At 45.4% G+C, this 19284-nt stretch overlaps 1 protein-coding gene across 1 annotated transcript in view; it reads right to left on the minus strand.

Moving 5' to 3' along the window:
• Positions 1-19284, minus strand: part of GRIN2B (glutamate ionotropic receptor NMDA type subunit 2B) — a 203962-nt gene that overhangs the window by 103052 nt on the left and 81626 nt on the right. Inside the window, exon 3 of the mRNA XM_075153102.1 lies at positions 13605-14203. Coding sequence (XP_075009203.1) covers positions 13605-14203 — 599 coding nt within the window. The remainder of the gene's footprint in view (positions 1-13604; positions 14204-19284) is intronic.

Consider the following 19284-nt stretch of genomic DNA (forward strand, 5'->3'; position numbering starts at 1 on the left):
TGGGGTAAAACTGCCTTCAGAGAACTTCTGATATGGTTTTGTTCATCCTGCAAAATGTGCCCAAAGTCTTACATAAAGGCCATGCAGGCCACACGTTTGAATCACATGAAACAAAGGCACCATATTAGGGTAGGAGGAGGGGTTGGTGTTTAAAAAAATTCTATGCACAGGGAAAAATAATTTGGAAATTGCCAAAAAGGAACTACTTAAAAAAAAAAAAAGAGTTTAGGGCTTTTTTAATTTTGAACTTTTTTTTTCTCCTAAGAATATGTTTCAGAAGTTGAAAAGATCAAAACAATACAAAAAGACCAACCCGGTCCAAAACATGGATAATCCTCTTCTCCCTGGAATCATGACACCAGTCAGTGCAAGATTCCTCCTTCACTGACATCCCTTGTCCTGTCCTGTTGTAAACTACTGTCCTCCTCCTTTTTCTTATTCCCTCTCTCCCTTCCTCCCTCTCTCCTGGCTTTCTCCTCTGGCTCTCCCTGGTGAACAGTGAGCAGCAAGAAGCATTCCTGGGCTAGAAATTAACATATTAATGAAGAAAGAGCCTTGAAGTAGGGTTGAGAGATGGGGAGAAAACAGAGAGACGAGGCAGGCAGAACAAAATAACAACAGGAAGATATAATGAAGAAGGGACACAGAGCCAAAGCACAAAGGGAGGAAAAAAACCGCCTTTCTCAGGAACTTGTGCTTCTTCAAACACTTCCATGGGAAGAAAAGATGGAAGACAGGAAAGAAAGGGGGTGGGGAAAATGAGGTGGTTCTTCGGTTTTGAAACAAGATTTAATATTTCTATAGAAATATTTCTTCCACCTATTGAGGGAAGGATTATAAAGATGGAGGATGGGAGCAAGGGAAGGACACAGAGACACACAAAGGGGACATGACTGGTAACAAGAGCAGTGGGTTCATCCCTGGCTGTTTGCAAATCACCATGAACATGGAGACACGGATATGTCAGTGCAATCTTAGGGCTTTGCCTATGGGTTATTGCCTCCCCTGCAACCCTCCTGTTCTCTCCTTCCACAATGTACTTCTGAAAGCCTGCCCCAAAATTATATTGAAAAAGGAGAAAATGTCAATTAGCAAAGACTACTGTTGATCTGGCAAGCTCACAAGAGTCCCACTCCCAACCCCTCTCAGCGCTCTCTCAGGCAAACAGTGGGAAACCCATTAGGATCAGTGGGTTGAGGAGGAAGTCAAAAAACTGTTAGTTCAAACATCTAAGTACTTATTCAGTCATCTGTTCCTCTACTTGACTACCCACCATTTACATCCTTGTTAGATGCACTGCAGAAGAACATATTCTGAATACTGCAGAGGAATATATCCTAAATTTGTTCTTGCACCCACTGGCCAGAACAAGCCCACCACTCTCATGCCTGCTAACAAAACAAGAGGGCAAAAAAAGTATTCCTGGCCTGAAGAAGGAACATAATGAAACAGCATCTTTAGTGGTGAAATACACAGCAAACATCACTGCAAAACCAAGAGACGTAAGGATTTGACTAGGAAAACAAGCTTTTTGGCATAGGTCTACATCAGTAAAGGTGTGAGCTGTTACCAGAGAGCCATTGCTGTAAAACAGACCTCCCTCAGTTTATTGCTATCTTTCACAGTCCCACCAGCATGTGCCACCGCAGAAGAACTTGTTCCACAGCTTCCTGGTGGTACCAAACCGGCTCCCTGGCACCACACCAGAGCACTGCTGTACTGAGAGCACCCTCAACACCCTGAGTGCTGAGGGCTCGTGGTCTTCTGCAACACTTTCCCAGAGGCATAACTATTAAGTAAATAGCCACAGGCACAACAGCATTTGTCTCCTTGACCAGCCCCACATCTCTTTTCTTCTATAATGGTGAGGGGAGAAGGACCGAGGACCATTTCTCACTCAGCCATCTCCAAATGAGACCCCAGGTGCTACCACACAGCTTTCTTTTCTGAGACTTAAAAAAACTTCCAGCATGAGCCTCTGTCACAAATATGACAAATTTATATGGCTGCTTTCCCTTGACTTCTCAGGCGACAACAGAAGGCTGCGGGAATTCGCTGGTGTAGGAGTCCCCACTGCCCGGATTCAGCAGAATGGCCAAAGCCAAGGTCATAGCATCCGTGCAGCTCTCCGGCTTTCAGCACTGCTGCTCTGACCTGTGGCAACTGAAAAGGTAAGCTACGAACCACACGGAGGAATAAAGGTCAGTGCCACCCACAGCCCTCCCACTTGGGTAACTGGCTGTGTGCCGAGCTCGGCGGTAGCTTGCACGCCCTTCACAGCGAGTACTATAAAACCAAGCCCAGTGGTGCTTTTTATTTCCCCAAGTGCTCTTCCTTCTGCACCGCTTCCCCATGTTCCTTCATCGCCTTTCTGTCAGCGCCCTTCTCCGGGGACCTGCTTCCATGCTGCCAACTGATGGCTGCGACAAAGGTTTCAGAGCTGCCGCAGCTGAGCACCAAGACGTAGGATCCCTTCTCCGGGCTTTGTGAGGATCCAGAAGTGGGTAGCAAAAAGGGAGGCAACCAGTAACAGCGCAAACCAGCCTGATCCCCAATGGAAGGTGGTGGATGCCTCTCACCTGAGCAGCTCTCCACTCCCCTGTGGCTAATCCTACCCCTGAATGATTGCATACCCTCCATACGGGCTCACATGGTACTTCCAGTGCCACCCACTGTCGGGAGTGCCATGCTCTTCTCATTTGGCTCCCTCGCTCTGTCAAACTTTCTTGTTAAGCAATTTCATGGAACTATAATGAACTATCCCAAATCAATTTCACAGCATTGCTAAGCTCGTGCCTTCATCAATTCAAACTTGAGCTTTCCATGAAAAACTGCTTGGAGAAAAAAATACAAATCAGTAAATTAAGTAAACTTCTCACTCTAGCCAGTCAAACTGGGGCCTTTCCGAGAACTAGCATCTTTCCACTGCCATCAGAGAAACTGTGACTTGGCACCATCTCCAAGGTACTTGTTTCATCTGACCAGTAGTCTCACGTTGACAAAAAGCAAGACCTCCTCCTCCTCACAGCTACATTAAAACCAAAATAGATCTGCAAGTAGAGCTTCCCCAGCACCTCAACTACATGCCTGCAAGGAAAGAGAAGGAAAAGGAAACTGAGATGAGGGCAGCAGAATCCTGAAAGGTCGGTCCTGTTGCACCTCGTGGATCTGGGCAAGTCAAATGCTGGAAAGCCCAGCATCCCACGCTCCCCCCCAGAACAGCTATTTGACACAAATACATACTAGGCATACTGAAGAGCAGGTGCTAGATGTTCAGATTTATTCAGAGGCTGTAAGCGTCTGTACTTTGCACCTCAAAGTCTTCACAGTCCCTTGGTGATGCTGGAGAGCATTTCGTCATGGCTTAAGCACCAGTTCTTCTAAGCTCTCACCATGCCACACGTCACCACTCAGATGCAGAAGGGCAGCGTCAGCATCTTTGAGAAGAGGGTGGAAAGCATTTCTTGCAGCAGTCTGTGTTTGAGGTACCTCATGTCACTCACAGGGCTTAATCTGCCAGTGATGCATTATTTTAAAGGGGAAGAAAGCGACAAAACACATCCTTTGGGGGGGACCATCTTTTATTTATGGCATCTATTACCTATAGATGCATCCTCCCAAAGCTTCATTGCAGTTGACCCTTTTCCTCCCCTGACCTTTATCATTTGTCTATACCCAGCGGGAAGGACACAGTGGCTTTGTTGGACATCTCCCTCTGCCCAGGGCTGAGTTTCCAGGAGAAATAAGCAGATAATCAGTGCAGAATCAAGGTACATCTGCCCAAAACATGTCATGGGCTTGTGATGAAGGAGGTCTCTGAAAGCAGGTATCATCTGCTGGTGAAGTCTGCACGCTGGAAAAGCTGCCAACCTCCTTCCTGAAACCACTTCTGGAACTGCTGGCTGCCTGCTTCACACAGGCACACAAGAGGCATGTGTGGCACTGCTGCTAATCTCTTGCACTTATTAAACATCCCCAATGTCTTGGCGAAAATCCACCTCTAGCAATTTCATTCTGCCAGCTGAAATTCCTCGTGCAGCTCCAGTGAGGTGCGGCATTCATCTCCGCTTCATACTATGTGCTGTTAAACAGTTGCTCTATTTCACCCCATAGATGGCTGAATTTTAGCGGTGAATTAAGCCATCCCTTTCTACTTTGTAAAGTGCTTTGGAATTGCAGATAAAAGATACTACAGCCTGTCATAAATAAATGTAAGATGCTGACACTGCTACTGGAGGTAGCCATCTTGCTGAAAAATGATTTCATTTGTGACACTAATAATACAGGAAAGAATGCCGGGCAAGACACTGAAAACTCATTTCCATCTCATTCTAATACAGCTTCAAAAAACAGAAAAAAAGTCAGCGTCGAGTCAGCATTTGTGCGTTTTTAACCACTGCCAGGCCACAGAGATTCACAGGTTTTCAGCCGTGTGGCAGTTCTCTTCCACCCTGGCCACACCATCAGTGGGTGAACCCTTCATCTGATTACCTGCCATCTCGCCAGAGCCTCAACAAAGACCAACTCTAAGTTCACAAAATCTGTTTTTCAAGCATTTCTCATGGTGTGTTATTGTAGAGGGGAGCTCTAATCACCTTACAATCTTTACTCAATCAAGACAGGTGTGGAGACCTGTTCAGTGTGATACAGCAAGCTCAGAAATCTCTCCACAGGGGTGGAAAAGAGCTTTCTTTGTGGGAAGACAGCTGGCAGCATTCAGTCTGATTGATCATTTCAAGGGCACTATGGTTAGATTTTAATATTCATTTTATATTAAGGTGCTTGCAGGCTTGAGTAGGGACATTTTTATTACTTAAATCAGGAGAGAATACGCTGCAGGAATGATAGAGCAGGTAGTGGACTGGACAAGCTGACAGGTCTCTGCCATTTCTATTTTCTTTGTTACCATTTTGCTCACATTTAAGCATTTTAAATACCACATTTCTAGATTAGCTTTCATTCAAATACATCAAGAAATATAGTGCATAGTGAATGTACAATACAAAAAAAATGACACTAAGGTAACATACACTGCCTTCAAATATTCATATTTAATTCAAAATCAAATTTTCTAACCTTAACAAAGCAGGAATCCCTTGCCCAACACTGCAAACCGACTTTTGAAGTTTGAAGTGAAGCTAGCTTTGAGTTATTTGTCCACACCAACAGAAACCCCGCTGCTGGATAATTATTTGAAAGCAGAACAAATGCATTAATTTCACACTCTCGTAACTCAAAATTGGATGAACAGGGTTTTTTGCTCAGATTTTTCCAAAATGTTCACCTTTGGACTGAAAATGAAAATAAAATTTGCAAGATGAAACAAACATACTTTAAAAATTGTAGCTACTTGAAAACAAGCCAGTGGAGAGGTCTGTGAGCTGCAGAGGGAGGTCTGGATTCTGCACAGGTAACAGGTGTTCAAAGCCACAGTTTGGTTTGGTCCCTTCGAGATAAGTATTCAGCTGCCCCATAGACATGCAGATCCACATTTTCCCAAAATTTAGATGCAAGACTCGAGTACACCCTTAAAGCAATGATTTTGAGAGGAATTTCATGAGCAGTATCGAGTCAGGAGTGCTCTAAGCCTCAATTCAGCAAAGCACTTAACCACGAGCTTAGCTTGAAACGTGCACGATGCTTCCTTAGATGAAGCATGTACGGCAAAGACCACTGAACGGCAGGTACCTCTGGAAGGGAGCAGACCAGCTGTTTGACAGGGCTCAGCTCCATCACACACGGGTGTAGGACTGAAAAGGGAAAAGAATATCCCATCAAAAGTTAAACCGCAGGAATGGTGTTAAGACTGCAGAACGTAACAAATAAATCTCGTCCTGGATGCGCCAGGGTTAATGCCTCGACTCTCTGCCAAGAAAGGCCATCTTATTTTTTTTTTTCCTTTTATTCATGAATTTCTGTTAACAGTGAACGCTGTCGCCGTCCCCCCCCTCCCCGGGGAGGAAGCCACTAGGCGGCGAGCTGGGCTGGTGTCTTGTCAAACCACAAACCCAAATTGCATCAAAGAGAAGAGAAGAGAAGAGAAGAGAAAGCTGCTCCAGAGTTGCACAGGGAGCCATAGCAACGCGGCAGTTCCTATTTTTAAAAACTTGAAAGATAGTAAGAACATTAAGTCTGAGGGGAGGGGAAAAAAAAAAAAACACCACGTTTCTGTCAGAAAGAAAAAAAATGCACGTGTTCTTTACAGGCTCTAGTGATGAAACCACATATGGCTAACCATCGATTTGCAGGTGTGCAAGTCAGAAAATATCCACAGCCCCATCAAGCCAGTCCCTGAAGGAAAGAGGCTATTTCTCACCTTCCCTCCGCTGATCTGCTAAAGCAGGTTTTCAAATTCCCTGGGGCACTTTAAAGCCCACAGGACCCCAACTGCATTTTGTGATCGGGGGAAGATGCCACTGTAGCTGACGCTAAACCATAGCCAGAGCTGGGTTTGCGGTTTCACTCTGCTTCCTTCAGCTCCACCACAGAGGAAGGATTTTGATTCGCTTTTCATGAAAAGCAGAGAGAGCCTGAATGCACAAGTTAAAGCATATTGTCACCAGCAAGTGAAGTTGCCACGGTATTAGCACTAATTGGACTTGGCTGCGGAGCAGGAGATGTCTCAGAGGGCTGGAAGCAGAACATGGACATTTTCCCATCTGGAAACTGATGGCGCATACCAAAATTCATTCCCAGCTGGTGGATTTTGGAGGCCTTTATGAAAGGGTCTGTCCTCTAATCAAAAGATAACCCTTGCCAAAAACCCATCACTTCACTTGAACCCTCCCATCCTATTTTAATTACAAAAAGGATGAAAAATCCAGCTGTCCAACAAGCGCCTCTCTCCCCCTCAGACAAAGCCCTGCTCTGCAGGACCAAGGCGCCCTGTGGCGCCTGCTGAGGAACAAACATTTTTGCTGTCTCCCCATCATATACTCCTTTGAGAAGCCAGGGGTCTGCAGTACCCTACTGGCATGCCGAGTTGGTTTGATGTTAGACCTTCCCCTGCAAGGCAGCCGTGCCTCCCACTGCCCAAGCAGCACTGCTTAAGGGCTGGGCAAAGCAAGGAGGACAGCCAGGCACAGGCCGTGCCCTTCTGCATTGGGCACCCTTCGCAGCCCACCCGTATGGGAGAGGTTTGGGTCAAGAACACGTTACAAAGCTGCCCTCAGCATCCCCCTCCAGGGGACAGAAAAAAAGCAGTGAGAGGAAGCCAACACTGCCCCAGAGATGGCATGTGGTGGCACATGGATAAATGCTCCCCCCACCCACTGCTCATCTCCTGGCCAGGCGGTGTGACTAACCGGTAGCCCCAGGGTAACAAGCCAGCCCCTTTCGCTAGCATTGAGCCACCACGACAGGGAGCAAGGCGCACAGGGCAAATGAAACGCAACAGGAAATGCAAGACGGGGAGGGAAAAAAAAGAAAGTGATGGCAGTATGCAAGCAGCAGAGAGTGAGGTGATGTACAACACGGGACGCGGGGAGGCAGAGAGACCCCGACGGAGGCGGGAGGTGCGGGCCAGCCCCGGCCTCCAGCTGCTGCTGGAGCGGTGACAGGAACAAGCAGATTTCAGCAGCAGGGATCTCTAATCCGTCAGCAGCGCTCATGCCACGTGCTGCTAGCTAGCACCAGCCTGACAGCAGCCGGACACACCAACCAGCAGGAACATAACGAGCTGCTAACAAGACACCGGCTTAAAGGCTCAAAAAGGTCAAAAGTTACATATGCTCCCTCACCCTCCAAGTTTCTGAAAAGGGCAATTTCTGCATCCATGGGAACATGCCATTTATACCTTCTCTCCCCTCCTCCCCGGAGTTAAGAAGCCAGTCCCAGCACCACGCCTCCCACCACTGGAGCAGCGCTGGGGTTTAAGGGCTGGAGCAGGGTTTCCCAGCCAGCTGCCAAGCAGGTAGATGCGGCCCCACCGAAGCCAGTGAGACCTCAGTGCTGGCCAGTGCTCCTGTCTCTTAGCACGAGCTTAACTCGACAGTCCTACGAATGGAGAAAGGGCGACACAAATGGTCCTGTCTCCGTTCCTGCTCTCAACTCCCTTGCTGCGCTGTGTGAAGGTGTGTGGCTCACTTGGTTGGGAGACAACGCAGAGTGGCTCCATGGCAGTACCTGCAAACGACATATGATGATCCCTGTGTCCGACGTGGCAGGCGATAGCTGCCTTGACTGGAGAGGAAAGAGCAGGAGGATGTGTTGGGGGAGGCCCGGGAAACAAGGGAAGGTGCTGCTGCACTGTCCTTGGCACTGACCTGGGAAAGCAGGTCCAGGATGCCATGGGCATGGTGCTGCTCCCGGGTATCAAGGTGGCACAAAACCCTGAAGGGGCACTGCACCTTTCCAAGGATACGTATAGGCCCTATGGTCTTGAGTCTCCAGGGAAGCAATATATTTGTACAGTCCTATTGCAAATACTTTCTCTGCTCTCTGACTCACTGTTCAGCTGTCTAAGCCCCAGCAATTCCTAGTTTCCACTAAGGGAATGTGGCCATGTGAGAACAGAGTTTGCCCTGCATGTTCCAGGGAAAATAGTTTCCAAGCATTCATCAAGGGCTTTTTTGCATGTCTTAACTGATTGGCATGGAAAGCTCCAGATGAAAGTTAGTATTTTCCCCAAAGTGGAAGTATCATGTCCACACAATGCACTGAATTATCTTGCCAGCTGTTTTCATATTTGAGGAATCTGAGGTGCAGAATTGAACCTACCTTTGTTCCCCTCTTAATGTATTTCTTTGCAAAGGCAGTATAATTCCATATTTGTATTTTCATTCCAAAGCAAATGCTTCACTGCACTTTTTATTAAAATGAAATCTGGTGTGTGCAGCCTGGTGTTAAATGAGAGACTATTAAAGCCAATCAGTGGAGAACTCATTAGTAACCCTACAACAACAAACTAGTGGTTATGGCCCAGCATTCACAAGCAGCAATGACAACCAGTGGGAAGAACCCAGGTCTCATTGAAGGCTATAATAAAAACACAGCTTCTGTAGCCCAACGACTGTGAATACCCATACAAAACGGCTGAGCTTCTATTCCCCAAGTATGTGCCAGAAATCATATTCTTTTCTCATGACTCATCCCTGAATTCCACTCCCAAGAATGCTCCTGTCATTTAGTTATTTCTTCCCATTTCTAAAATGTAATGAGAAGTACCAATCCCAAGCTCAAGGAAATCTGTCCCATCAATTAAAATAACGAACTAAGCAGAAGGCTGCCTATAAACACATCCACCTCTGCCCACTCACTCCTCAGCAGCCACGGTGAAGGGAGAATGAGCTTTGCAGAATGCCTAGAAGGTTAGTAATGCACCTTGGAAGGGCCAAGAGGGAAGAACTCCACATCTGATCATCTCTCCAGAGGAAAACCCTGTTAGAAACTCCTTCCCAGCCTCTGTAATCTTCTCATCCAGTAGAAGGGAGCAGGGAGCACAGTGGTTTGCTGGATGCCCAGGAGAAAACCAGCCATTGAGATAACTATAAACTTGGTAGACTGGAATATTCCAAATAAGATTTTTTTTCTGGGACAATGAAGGAATAAATGAACAGGTAATTATTAGAAACAAAACAAAGAATAAAAGACTGTAATTGAACTGGAAAACAGCATTTGGATATTTGGACTCCAAATGATCACCTAAGCCTATTATCAGCATAAATTGAGATAAATCCGTCACTAGAGGAAAACTTCCTCAAGAATCATTCAAAGAGAAAATTAACAATTCTTGTAGAACAAACCTTTCTTAAAGTATGATTTTCCTACTAGTTAGTGGAGTTATCTCACCAGAGGGCTCATTTCTAGGACAAAATCTGCAACGTTCAAAGGTCGTGATCATACTTCTGCAGTTCCAGCCTAACACAAAGGAGAATCTGTTTCAAGACAGACAAGAAACAGTTGCTATGAGACCATTATTAATACGAGAAGATGCAGACCAAACACCTACATTGGCAAGAAATGGCATTTAGATAACAGTCTGTCTTGTTTCTTTTCGTGCTTGCAGCCATACTTCAAACAAGATTTTGTTTGCACAAGCACTTGCAAAAACGAACAAGAGTGTCAACGTAAGAAGGAGGAAAGACATGGAGAAACTGAGCTTTCTTTCTAAATCTGAGCAACATTCAGTTCATTTCCTCCTTACTCCATTATACACCCAGATCAACCACCAACTGAGACCACATTAAGCAAGACCATTTGATTTTAGCTGCATTCAGAACTACTGCACTTTCAGAAAGAAAAAAGTAAGAAATGGTCAGAGTTCAAAGGCAGATCTTGGGAAATGACTAATTCACAGTCTTAGTATATAATGTGCCCCAACTGAACTAAATTACACATTTTTTTTACTTGGATGTGTCACTCTCCAAAGAATAAAATGGGAAAATTCCTTTATCGCGCTGGCTCCCAGCTATGGATTTGAAGCAAATTGGACCACTTTGGATTAGCTTCAAGAGTTTCTGAAACACCGGCTACATGGTGATGTATTATCTGAGGTCACATACACTTTGCAGTCTCCCCAGACATCAAGCCCACGTACATACATTTCTCTATTCTGTGTAGGCATGTGGAGGGGGAACTGTAAGTTGCAGATGGCTGAATATAGTATTGCCGGGTCCAGGGCAGGACTAAAATTAGTTTTCTAGAACCTTCAGTCCAGTCCAAAGAGAGCTAGACTTTGTCCCAGACTTGCAGGTGTTGCTGCTGCCTGCTGTGCACAATGCACAAGTGCTGTGGGATCTTAGTAGATGGAAAGGGTTAGGGAAGGTATGAAGCAGCCAGGTCTGCAGAATCTGTAATACCCCAGATAGACAAAGCATTTCAGGAGAGATTTAAAGACCTCAGATAGACAAAGTATATCAGGAGAGGTTTAAAGCTTAGCACATAGTAAATTCCAGCAAGTTCAATGGGACTTGAAGGTATGAACACAGACTACAGCCATTAATCTCTGTGGGTTTTAGTTGAGTGAGGTGAACTCGTATCTTCACATCTGCTTCTTTCCACTTCTCCCTCTCCTCTACCTTTCCTCCTGCCCAGACTCCAGGCTGTGAGGCTGAGCTTGAAGCGATCACATTTCTATTGAACCTTTGGATTTGTAAAAGCCATGGCTTATTTCGGACACCACTAGCTTTTATACATCAAAAGGTGCCCAAAAGTAATTTCACTTAAATAGAAAACCAAGCACCCAACTCACTGAAGTCACACTTTTTAACCATCTCACTCAGAAGTAGACAGGATGGAAACATTTGGGGGGGTCAGAATCCCAGACTGGCAGAGCACAGCCAGCGCTGTGTGAGGCAAAGCAAATATTTGCACTGTGGTCACAGAAGCAACAGCAACACAGTGTAATTATTTCTGAGCTAGCTCAGGTGCCTGCAGCAATCTAGGCAGTGGCAGAACGGAGCTTGGCATGGACTAATTGACTCTGTTTCTCAGCAAGACTGATCTCGGTACCCAAAACTATGCTGGGTATATCTACATGTATTTGCAGTCATTCCTGTGAATGCTGTACCCAAAGCAGACAAGGGAGAAGGAACAACATGATTTAGACCATGAAGGTGAGAAGAAAGCTAATATCTTCAAAAGTGACAAGAACCGCTTTCATGTGGAGTGCCCAGGCTTCAGGGCATATCTACACTGCACAACAGTACTGTCATATCTAGAGACTCAAGAGTCTCTGAGCTGGCGACTTCTACACAATGCAAAGAAGTGCTATGCAGAGAGATTATGTTACGTCCTCGAAGCAGCGTAGCTATATGGGTATGATGTTACGCACAGGCTAATACAACGTCAACAGAACTAATTAGCAGGAGGTCTCTGCAGAACACTGCATCCCATAGCAGGGGACGACGTTTTGTTTTCTACATAACTGCTGAAAAGACACAATACAGCTCCCCCCAAAAATCCCTATTCATTTGGAAAGGTAGAACAGCCTGCCTTGGTGCTACTTCTGATAACTTTGTATATATTAAATATTTTTTCCCTGATTAATCATTCCAGGGATGACTCAAAAGAGCAGCAGAAAACACCCCTTACCCCTAAGCCTAGCTGGGAAGGAAATTGATAAAAGGTTTGGGCACCTTTGATGGTTCCAAGGCTTGCAGACAGCAAAAAGCCAGTATGGGGAAGAGGAAGTAAAGGCCGTAAGACCTGGTAATATGCCAATGGATCATAGAGGCAAAGAACAAATAGCAGATAGCATTATGGATAATATAATGAATCAAAGAACAGTCTTTTCTCTCAGTCCCCAACTTTCAGGCAAAGCAAAATCTGCTTTCTTGTCCACCAGTCCTTCTATCTGCCTAGTACACTTGACAGTGAGGGATCACAGCATGCAAACCAATCCATCACATTTACACTGCTCCATGATTCATCATGACAAATGAACAAAGATGCTGAGCTCTGTGTGGCCATCTCTCCTGACGGCTACTGCCTGGATTCCCCTTGTCCTATCACAAAGGGACCAACCTACCCAAGGATTTTATATGTAAAACATTGGACAATGACAGCTGAGCAGGTCAGGGGGCATCTGGCTAATTGCAGATACCGCCTCCCCCAGCTCTTCCCATGTCTAATTATCTGGGTTGCTTAGCGACACACTAAAATTCCAGCTGGGACAAAAAGGAAGATCTAGTAATCAGACTGCTGTTCTAGAGGTTGTTCCACCATAGGCTTCCTCTATGACCTTAAACAGGCATCTTAGCACTGTTTCTTAAGAAAATCCAAATCTGGATCAAAAGATGATGTTTATTCAAATAGGTTTTCCCTATTTTTAAATGCCCTTTTCCACCTAGAAAAACTTGCCATTCTGATGGAGGTGCTTAGGCTCTCTGCATAATATGCACAAGAGAAAATGGGACCCAAAACACCCAGCAGATGATGGCCAACAAAGTGCCAATGAGCAGGGTGATAGCACAAGTCTTCCTCTTTGAAGTAAACTGCATCCTTAAGACACCCAAGGGCTTTGAAGGCTCCCAGTATAAAGCAGGAGCTGAGCAGAGTTGTTGACCCTAACTCTTTTTGCAGCTCTAGTTCTCCAGATCTTTCTGCTCTTCCTTCTCTCCTGTAATTCAGGGCTAATGGACAGCAGAAGGACACTTGGTCCTCAGACAGCAGGTGCCATGAAACTATTCCAGGTGGGTTACACAACCATCACCTATAAAGGACACCCGTTCACATACTGCTGCTTCCTGGAACAGAACCTGGCGCCTTCTAGATTTCGGTACAAACATCCCCACTGCTTGCAGCAAGAACACACCTGAGAGTTACAGACCCATTCATGCAAAGACACTCCAAGAAGTTCAGCTCTGTTATAAAAATTTTGTGCATCAAGGAGCACACTCAGATTTTTGCACTATGCCTTCATTGATCCTTTTCCTCATGCTGGCTTGCCCCTATGTTGTATGGAGGCTTTCTAAGGGCGTGACAGTGCTGGCACTCATGACACACAGCAATGCGAGTCCCACCATCAGCACGCCTCCCCTTGCCCAGGTCCTGGCCAACACTGCCTGCTGCCCCGAAGCACCACGTGCCCTAGCAGAATTATTCTGTCTCAGAGGTCCTCTCTGACCCCTCTTTTGTAAGGCTGGCCCAGCCCCTTCCCTTACCTGTTGAGCATGTTGGACTGGTAAATCCTTTTCTCCTGGGTGTTGTAACAGCTGCTCTTGGGCTCAGGGATGAAGCTGTGTTCAGACAGCATATCAGAAGCAGCCGTGGTGATTATGGCTATTCCATCCCTCACTCTGGCAGGAAGACCGTAGTCCCATTCATCATATGAGACAGAGATGAGCCCGGTGGGGAACTCGGATGGCACTGTGTCTGTATCCCCTGCCACCAGGCTGGGCACAATCCACGTGTAACCGTAGCCTGTCAGACCCACAGAGTTGGCCACCTCAAAAATGTAGGTGGCTTCTTCCTTTGTGCAGTAGAGGAGGATAACAGGGCTTTGGAGCTTCTTGAGCTGGTTCTGGATCTTTGAGTCCCCATCATCCAGGGACATGTCCAACAGGAGGACCTCCTCCAGTTCCCAACCCACAAAGCTGTGCTCAATGGTACTGCGGATCTTGTTCACAAAGTCCTGGTAACCAGGGAAGTAAGTAGTGACAATGGAGAAGATGTACCAGTCGTATTCTTCCATGATGTTGAGCATGACAGAGGCTTGCTGTTCTATCGATGGGCCAAACTGGAAGAACATGGATGACTCATCCTAGAATAGGAAGTCAAAGAGAGGAAGAGAGAGAAAAAGAAAACAAGAATAGGTCAAAGGAAATAAACAGCATTCCTAGTCAACCCATTGAGCATGGAGGTGGAGGCACGCAGTCAGAATCTTACACTTCATGTCTTGGCCAGAGCTTAAGGGGTTTTAACTTCTAAAAATTTAAAATTTAAGTGATGCAAGTGGGAAGGAAGTAAAAGCCTTTTTATGACCAGCTGTCCTTACTTTATTTTTAAAGGCAGGTTGCCGAAATTACTGAAAGGTCTCAAATGTTAGGCATGATTCTAACAGACAGGGAACAAATGGTATGCACATGAGGGCAGAAAAAGAGAATATGTACAAAATATTCCATGGCTGCAGAAATTAAGAGCTTTAATCCCGGGATTATCATAACCTTATATGTAGTATAAACAGGACACACATCTGCTTTGATACTGATTTAGTTTGGGACAGTCGCTCCAGTTTGAGTCTCCAGGCTGAAGTACAACTAGAGTAGACAAAATCATTTGACACAAATAGCTCTGAGAACCTCCACTGCAAGCTCCTCTCAAAGCAGAGTGCTACAACCGTGAAGGCTCAGTCTCAGAACAACATAAAACATACTAAAATGGAGAAAATAAAATTCTAAACTATCATGGGTTTTGTTTATACCATGTTTTAGAGAAATGTCAGCTCAATGTTTCTCTTGGTATTGCTTTCATCTCCTTCTACCATACTAAGTTCATCTTTGCAAGAATCAGAACTTGTACCATTTTATAACCTCCAAGACTCCAAGGGAGTTTTGTATAGATCTCAGCTCTCTAATGGCATAGTGTAAGCCCTTTTTGTCCTGGGATTTCACAAGATACCAGCTTTCAATCTGTGACAGATCCAGTAAAATCCAAATCCCTGCTTTTGCCCAACTCATGATGGAAACGAATGGAAAAAGAATTTGCCAATATGCTCGCTTCTGGATTGATCTTCTATCTTTTAAAAACAACTGCAAACTCCCACTGACTTCTGTAGAGTAGGATTAGATCACAAACAAACAAAAAAAAAGGCAGAATTAAATTATATCTCTCTGCAGAGATTCCCGTTACAATAAGAAAGTTCTCCAAATCCAATCACCACTTTTAGGAATGAGATAGCAGCCCCGCCTTCTTTCAATAAGCCAGAAGAGCTGAACCAGAGATCCAAAAGAAGGTAGTAAGGAGTTTTAGACCTGGGGAAACTCATTGTGCAAATGCCTTAAGACATTACCTCAAGATAATCACATTTAGAACAGCTCTCTACCAAATTCTCTCCTACAGCCTGGCAGGTAAAGCTGTTTTTCAGCAGGGGTGCCAGTTAATCATCCATCCATCCATCCATCCATTCCATCCATCCATCCCTTCTTTAGTTATGGTTTTGATTACCTATAGCCATATTCTCTATTGGCAAAATATGCCATAGCTCAGTAACTCCAGAAAAAAAAGCTCTGATCCTGCATCCAGCCTTAAGCTGTTTGTTTCTCTTTTCTGAACTCTCTATGGGTCACGTCCCATACAAAAGAGTCCTTGCTCCCAGATCCCCATGCCTCTCCTATGAGGTTTGGTGATTAAACTCTGTTCACTTCCTCCACACAGCTCACCACCCACTTGTGAAAGTACTCTTAGAGATACTCTTTGCTCACTGGAAAAATAAATGCACACAAAAAGGAAAAGAAGGCAGCAAAAAATTGGACATAAGTTAAAAAACACAGGAGCAGCAACTAAGCCTCTCCATCTGTGGCAAACAGCTCATACTTTCTATCAGTGGAATTCACCCCCTTCTCCGAGAACTGTGCTCAGGAAAATAACTCACTCTTCCAATAAAAAGATACTTTTTATCTTTGAAGTTTATGGAGAAAATCAGGAAAGCCAGAGGAAAGATTAAACTACTGTCACGGCATCTGCCAGAGTTTGAAGAAAGCCTGTACAAGCATCTCCAATACCCTTCATTGCACTGTGCCTTTGCAAGCCACTTGTAGCAAACTGAATGATAGAGTGCAAAGACTCAGCCTTACTGTAACATGAAAAGGCAAGACAGCTACACTGATGACTAGTATTTATTTTTATATTATATTCAACAAAAGCTTTTCTATACTTATGCTAAGAACCTCTGAATTGACTGTGAATTTCCACAGTTTTTAGCAGGGAGTCTAAGATCTGAAGGACCTGGCTGTTGAATTACGGGAACATTTGACACACAGCATCTTGAAGTCTTGCCTGAAAAAATACTGGGTGCTTTCCTCAGTGACAAATAGGGGATGGGAGGTGGTAAATCCACTAGTTTTTCAAGGCTGCACACACACGCAGGAGTTAGTAGGCGTGATAGCAAGGTGCAGGAGGTACTGCCCTCCCCGTGATTTTAAACAGGGTCAGATGCTCCAGCTAAAGTGCCCACTGACGGTTCGTTCCACACGAGTGCACAGCCCAACTGCTGAAGTGAATGGAGCCCCAAAGACTCAGGGAGAAAATTCGGGGCTCCTCACTAATCAGAGTGTATCAGAACATCAAAAATCAATACACCAAATAGATATCTTTATCACAACCCAGCTAAACAATTCCTTTCCACCAAGAAATGTAAGCGCCCCTCCTTAAATCAAACAGCACAGATCACTTGGCTGTGCATGTAATAATTGCTCTTGAGCAACTGCTTGCTTTATTATAGAAGCAACAAGAAGAGGCAACTTCTATTCAAAATGAGAGCGTTAAAGAGGTGCAAGCCAGTCCAGCTTTTGGCTTGCCAAGATGTCTCTTGGCACTTGATCACCCCAGTACTTGGGCTAGCCAAATGTTCTTCATTCCCTAACCAATTCAGCACTCAGAAAAGAGAGGGGCAAGGGAGGAAGGACAGACACCAAGTAGAAGAAAGTGTCCCTCTCATAATAAATCAGGAGAATCGCTGATAGAGCTGGACAGGAATCTCAGCGAGTGCCTTTTGGGAGACAAAAAGCAAACTAAGAAAAATGCCTGAGCCACAATTTCCTTCCTCTCCTTATTTTTGAACACAACTGATGGTAAGTCAGGGAGAAAGAGAAGGAGCTGAACTGACAGAGAAGCACAGGGCTATCAGACAGACCAGGAATTTGACCTCACTGTGGTGTTAGAGTGAAAGCTTTTAAATTAGAGGTAGATCTAAGAGGGGTTTACTATTTTTGCACATATATACCCCATAGAATCATTATTGCTTCATTACAATCTAAAACCAAAAAGGAATATTTTATTCCTCTGGACATTAAAGGTTTTTACAGAACATTACAAGCTCCTATTTTTCTCCTGCAGAAATTTCACACTCTCCACCTCTCTTTTTCACCTTGGAACAGCCAAAACATGGTTCAACATTGCCACTGGGAGACAGATTTAAGTTTGGGATAGGGATAGGTTGAGTTCAAAGCAGAAGTCCCTTACATTGCACATCATCCACGTGAAATACAATCCCCTGGTTACAGGAAAAAACTTGTCTTTCTCCTGCAGCCCTTCCATCTGCAAGGCCAGGCTCCCCATAGCTAACTGCTGCAAGAGACAGCAAGATGCTACAGGGTGTCCCTCACCCAGTCTGAAAGAGTAGAGGCTCCATTACAGGATCTCAAAGCCTCCAGAGATCCTAGTACTCCTCCACTGTCACCCTGCAAGGTCAGGGATCTGAGGTTTGCTGAGCTGAGCTGGAGGTGGAGCCGATCAATTGACACCGCACCACTCCCCAGCTGACAGATGGCTTCCCACAGAAAATCTGCTCTGAGTTTACTGCTGCTGGGACAAGTATTGCCTCCCCCTCCTGCACATTTAACCCCTCAGATAAGGAGGCTGGATTGCACATGTTGAAGGTGCAAAAGCACTCACCGTGAAGCCTCTTCTTGGAGACAGTGGCTGGCGAGTTCCTAGGTGGATGCAAGAGGGTTTGTGGAGGTGGCACAAGGTTTAGAGAGTGACCAAGTGTTATTGCCACCAATTCTAAGTTGCCCAGTGCCTTCTGTCCCTCAAGGGCAGGCTCGTGCAGATATTGCACAAAGGCCAGGTCTGACCCCCCCACAGCCGGGATGCAGGCCCTTGGCAAGGCTGCAGGTGGCTCCCCAAGGAGCCCTCCTGCAGCTGCACCAGTTGAAACCAATCACTGCCATTTAACGAACCATTTACCTCAGATGTGGCAGGAGAGGTCCCCGGGGCGCTTTTCTCACAAGTTCCTTCCTAACAGCCACTCTGGATTCCCCAGGCAAGCAAAAGCAATTACTGCCTTACAAACAACATCTTACTATCCAGAGCAAAACTGCTTCTCAGCATGGGGCAGACTTGAGAACATCCCTAAAGCAGAGGAACACAGGATCCCCAAAAATTGTTGCAGTGGGCCAGTCATCTTGAAGAACTAGAGAACCTTCCACCAAGCCATAGTATAACTGACCTGGAGAGTGAGGAGATCAGCATGCTGTGTTTCCTCTGTGCAACCTCTCTGAATGCAATCTGGTTCTGTGCATCATCCTCCCGTTGCTGGGCCCTGAACGGATTTTTGCTACTGGTGGCAAGTTCCTTTAGCTCCAGTCCAAATGTTAGACCCCACAAGGGCCAAGTGCGTCAAGTTATGCACAAGGAATTTGAGTGAGGAACAAGTCAAGAGCATGTGTTTGCTTCTCGGATTGGGAGAAATAAGCCATGTTTTTGCAAAATGCCCTGGGCTGCTATCTCTGCATAGGTGCAGGAGAAATAAAATTTGTGCTGCTCTGGGAGTAGCCCCTTTTTATCAGGCTTTTGGGAATATCAGTATATCTAACCCCATTTGCTGCTGCATTAAGCTTCCTCTGCAGCCATAATTTAATAACTAGGGTCTGCCCTTCCCTTCCTTTCCAGTTTGCAAAGGGCATCCTATAAGATCCTAACGACTCAGGCCACTATCACTCTCCAAAGCCCTCTTCTCGTTTTCCTGATTTAGAAGAAAAGCTGTTTGTGTCTTTAGCACAGTCTTGATTTGCAAAATTCCTCTATGACCTACAGGTTGCCTCCTGTTTAGACTTTGGCCCTGCCTACCACACATTTTGTGGAGGCAAAAAGGAGTGAGCAAGCACCAAATAACTTCTGGGA

The sequence above is a fragment of the Calonectris borealis genome, chromosome 1 (genome assembly GCF_964195595.1).
Source record: "Calonectris borealis chromosome 1, bCalBor7.hap1.2, whole genome shotgun sequence".
Taxonomy (NCBI): domain Eukaryota; kingdom Metazoa; phylum Chordata; class Aves; order Procellariiformes; family Procellariidae; genus Calonectris; species Calonectris borealis.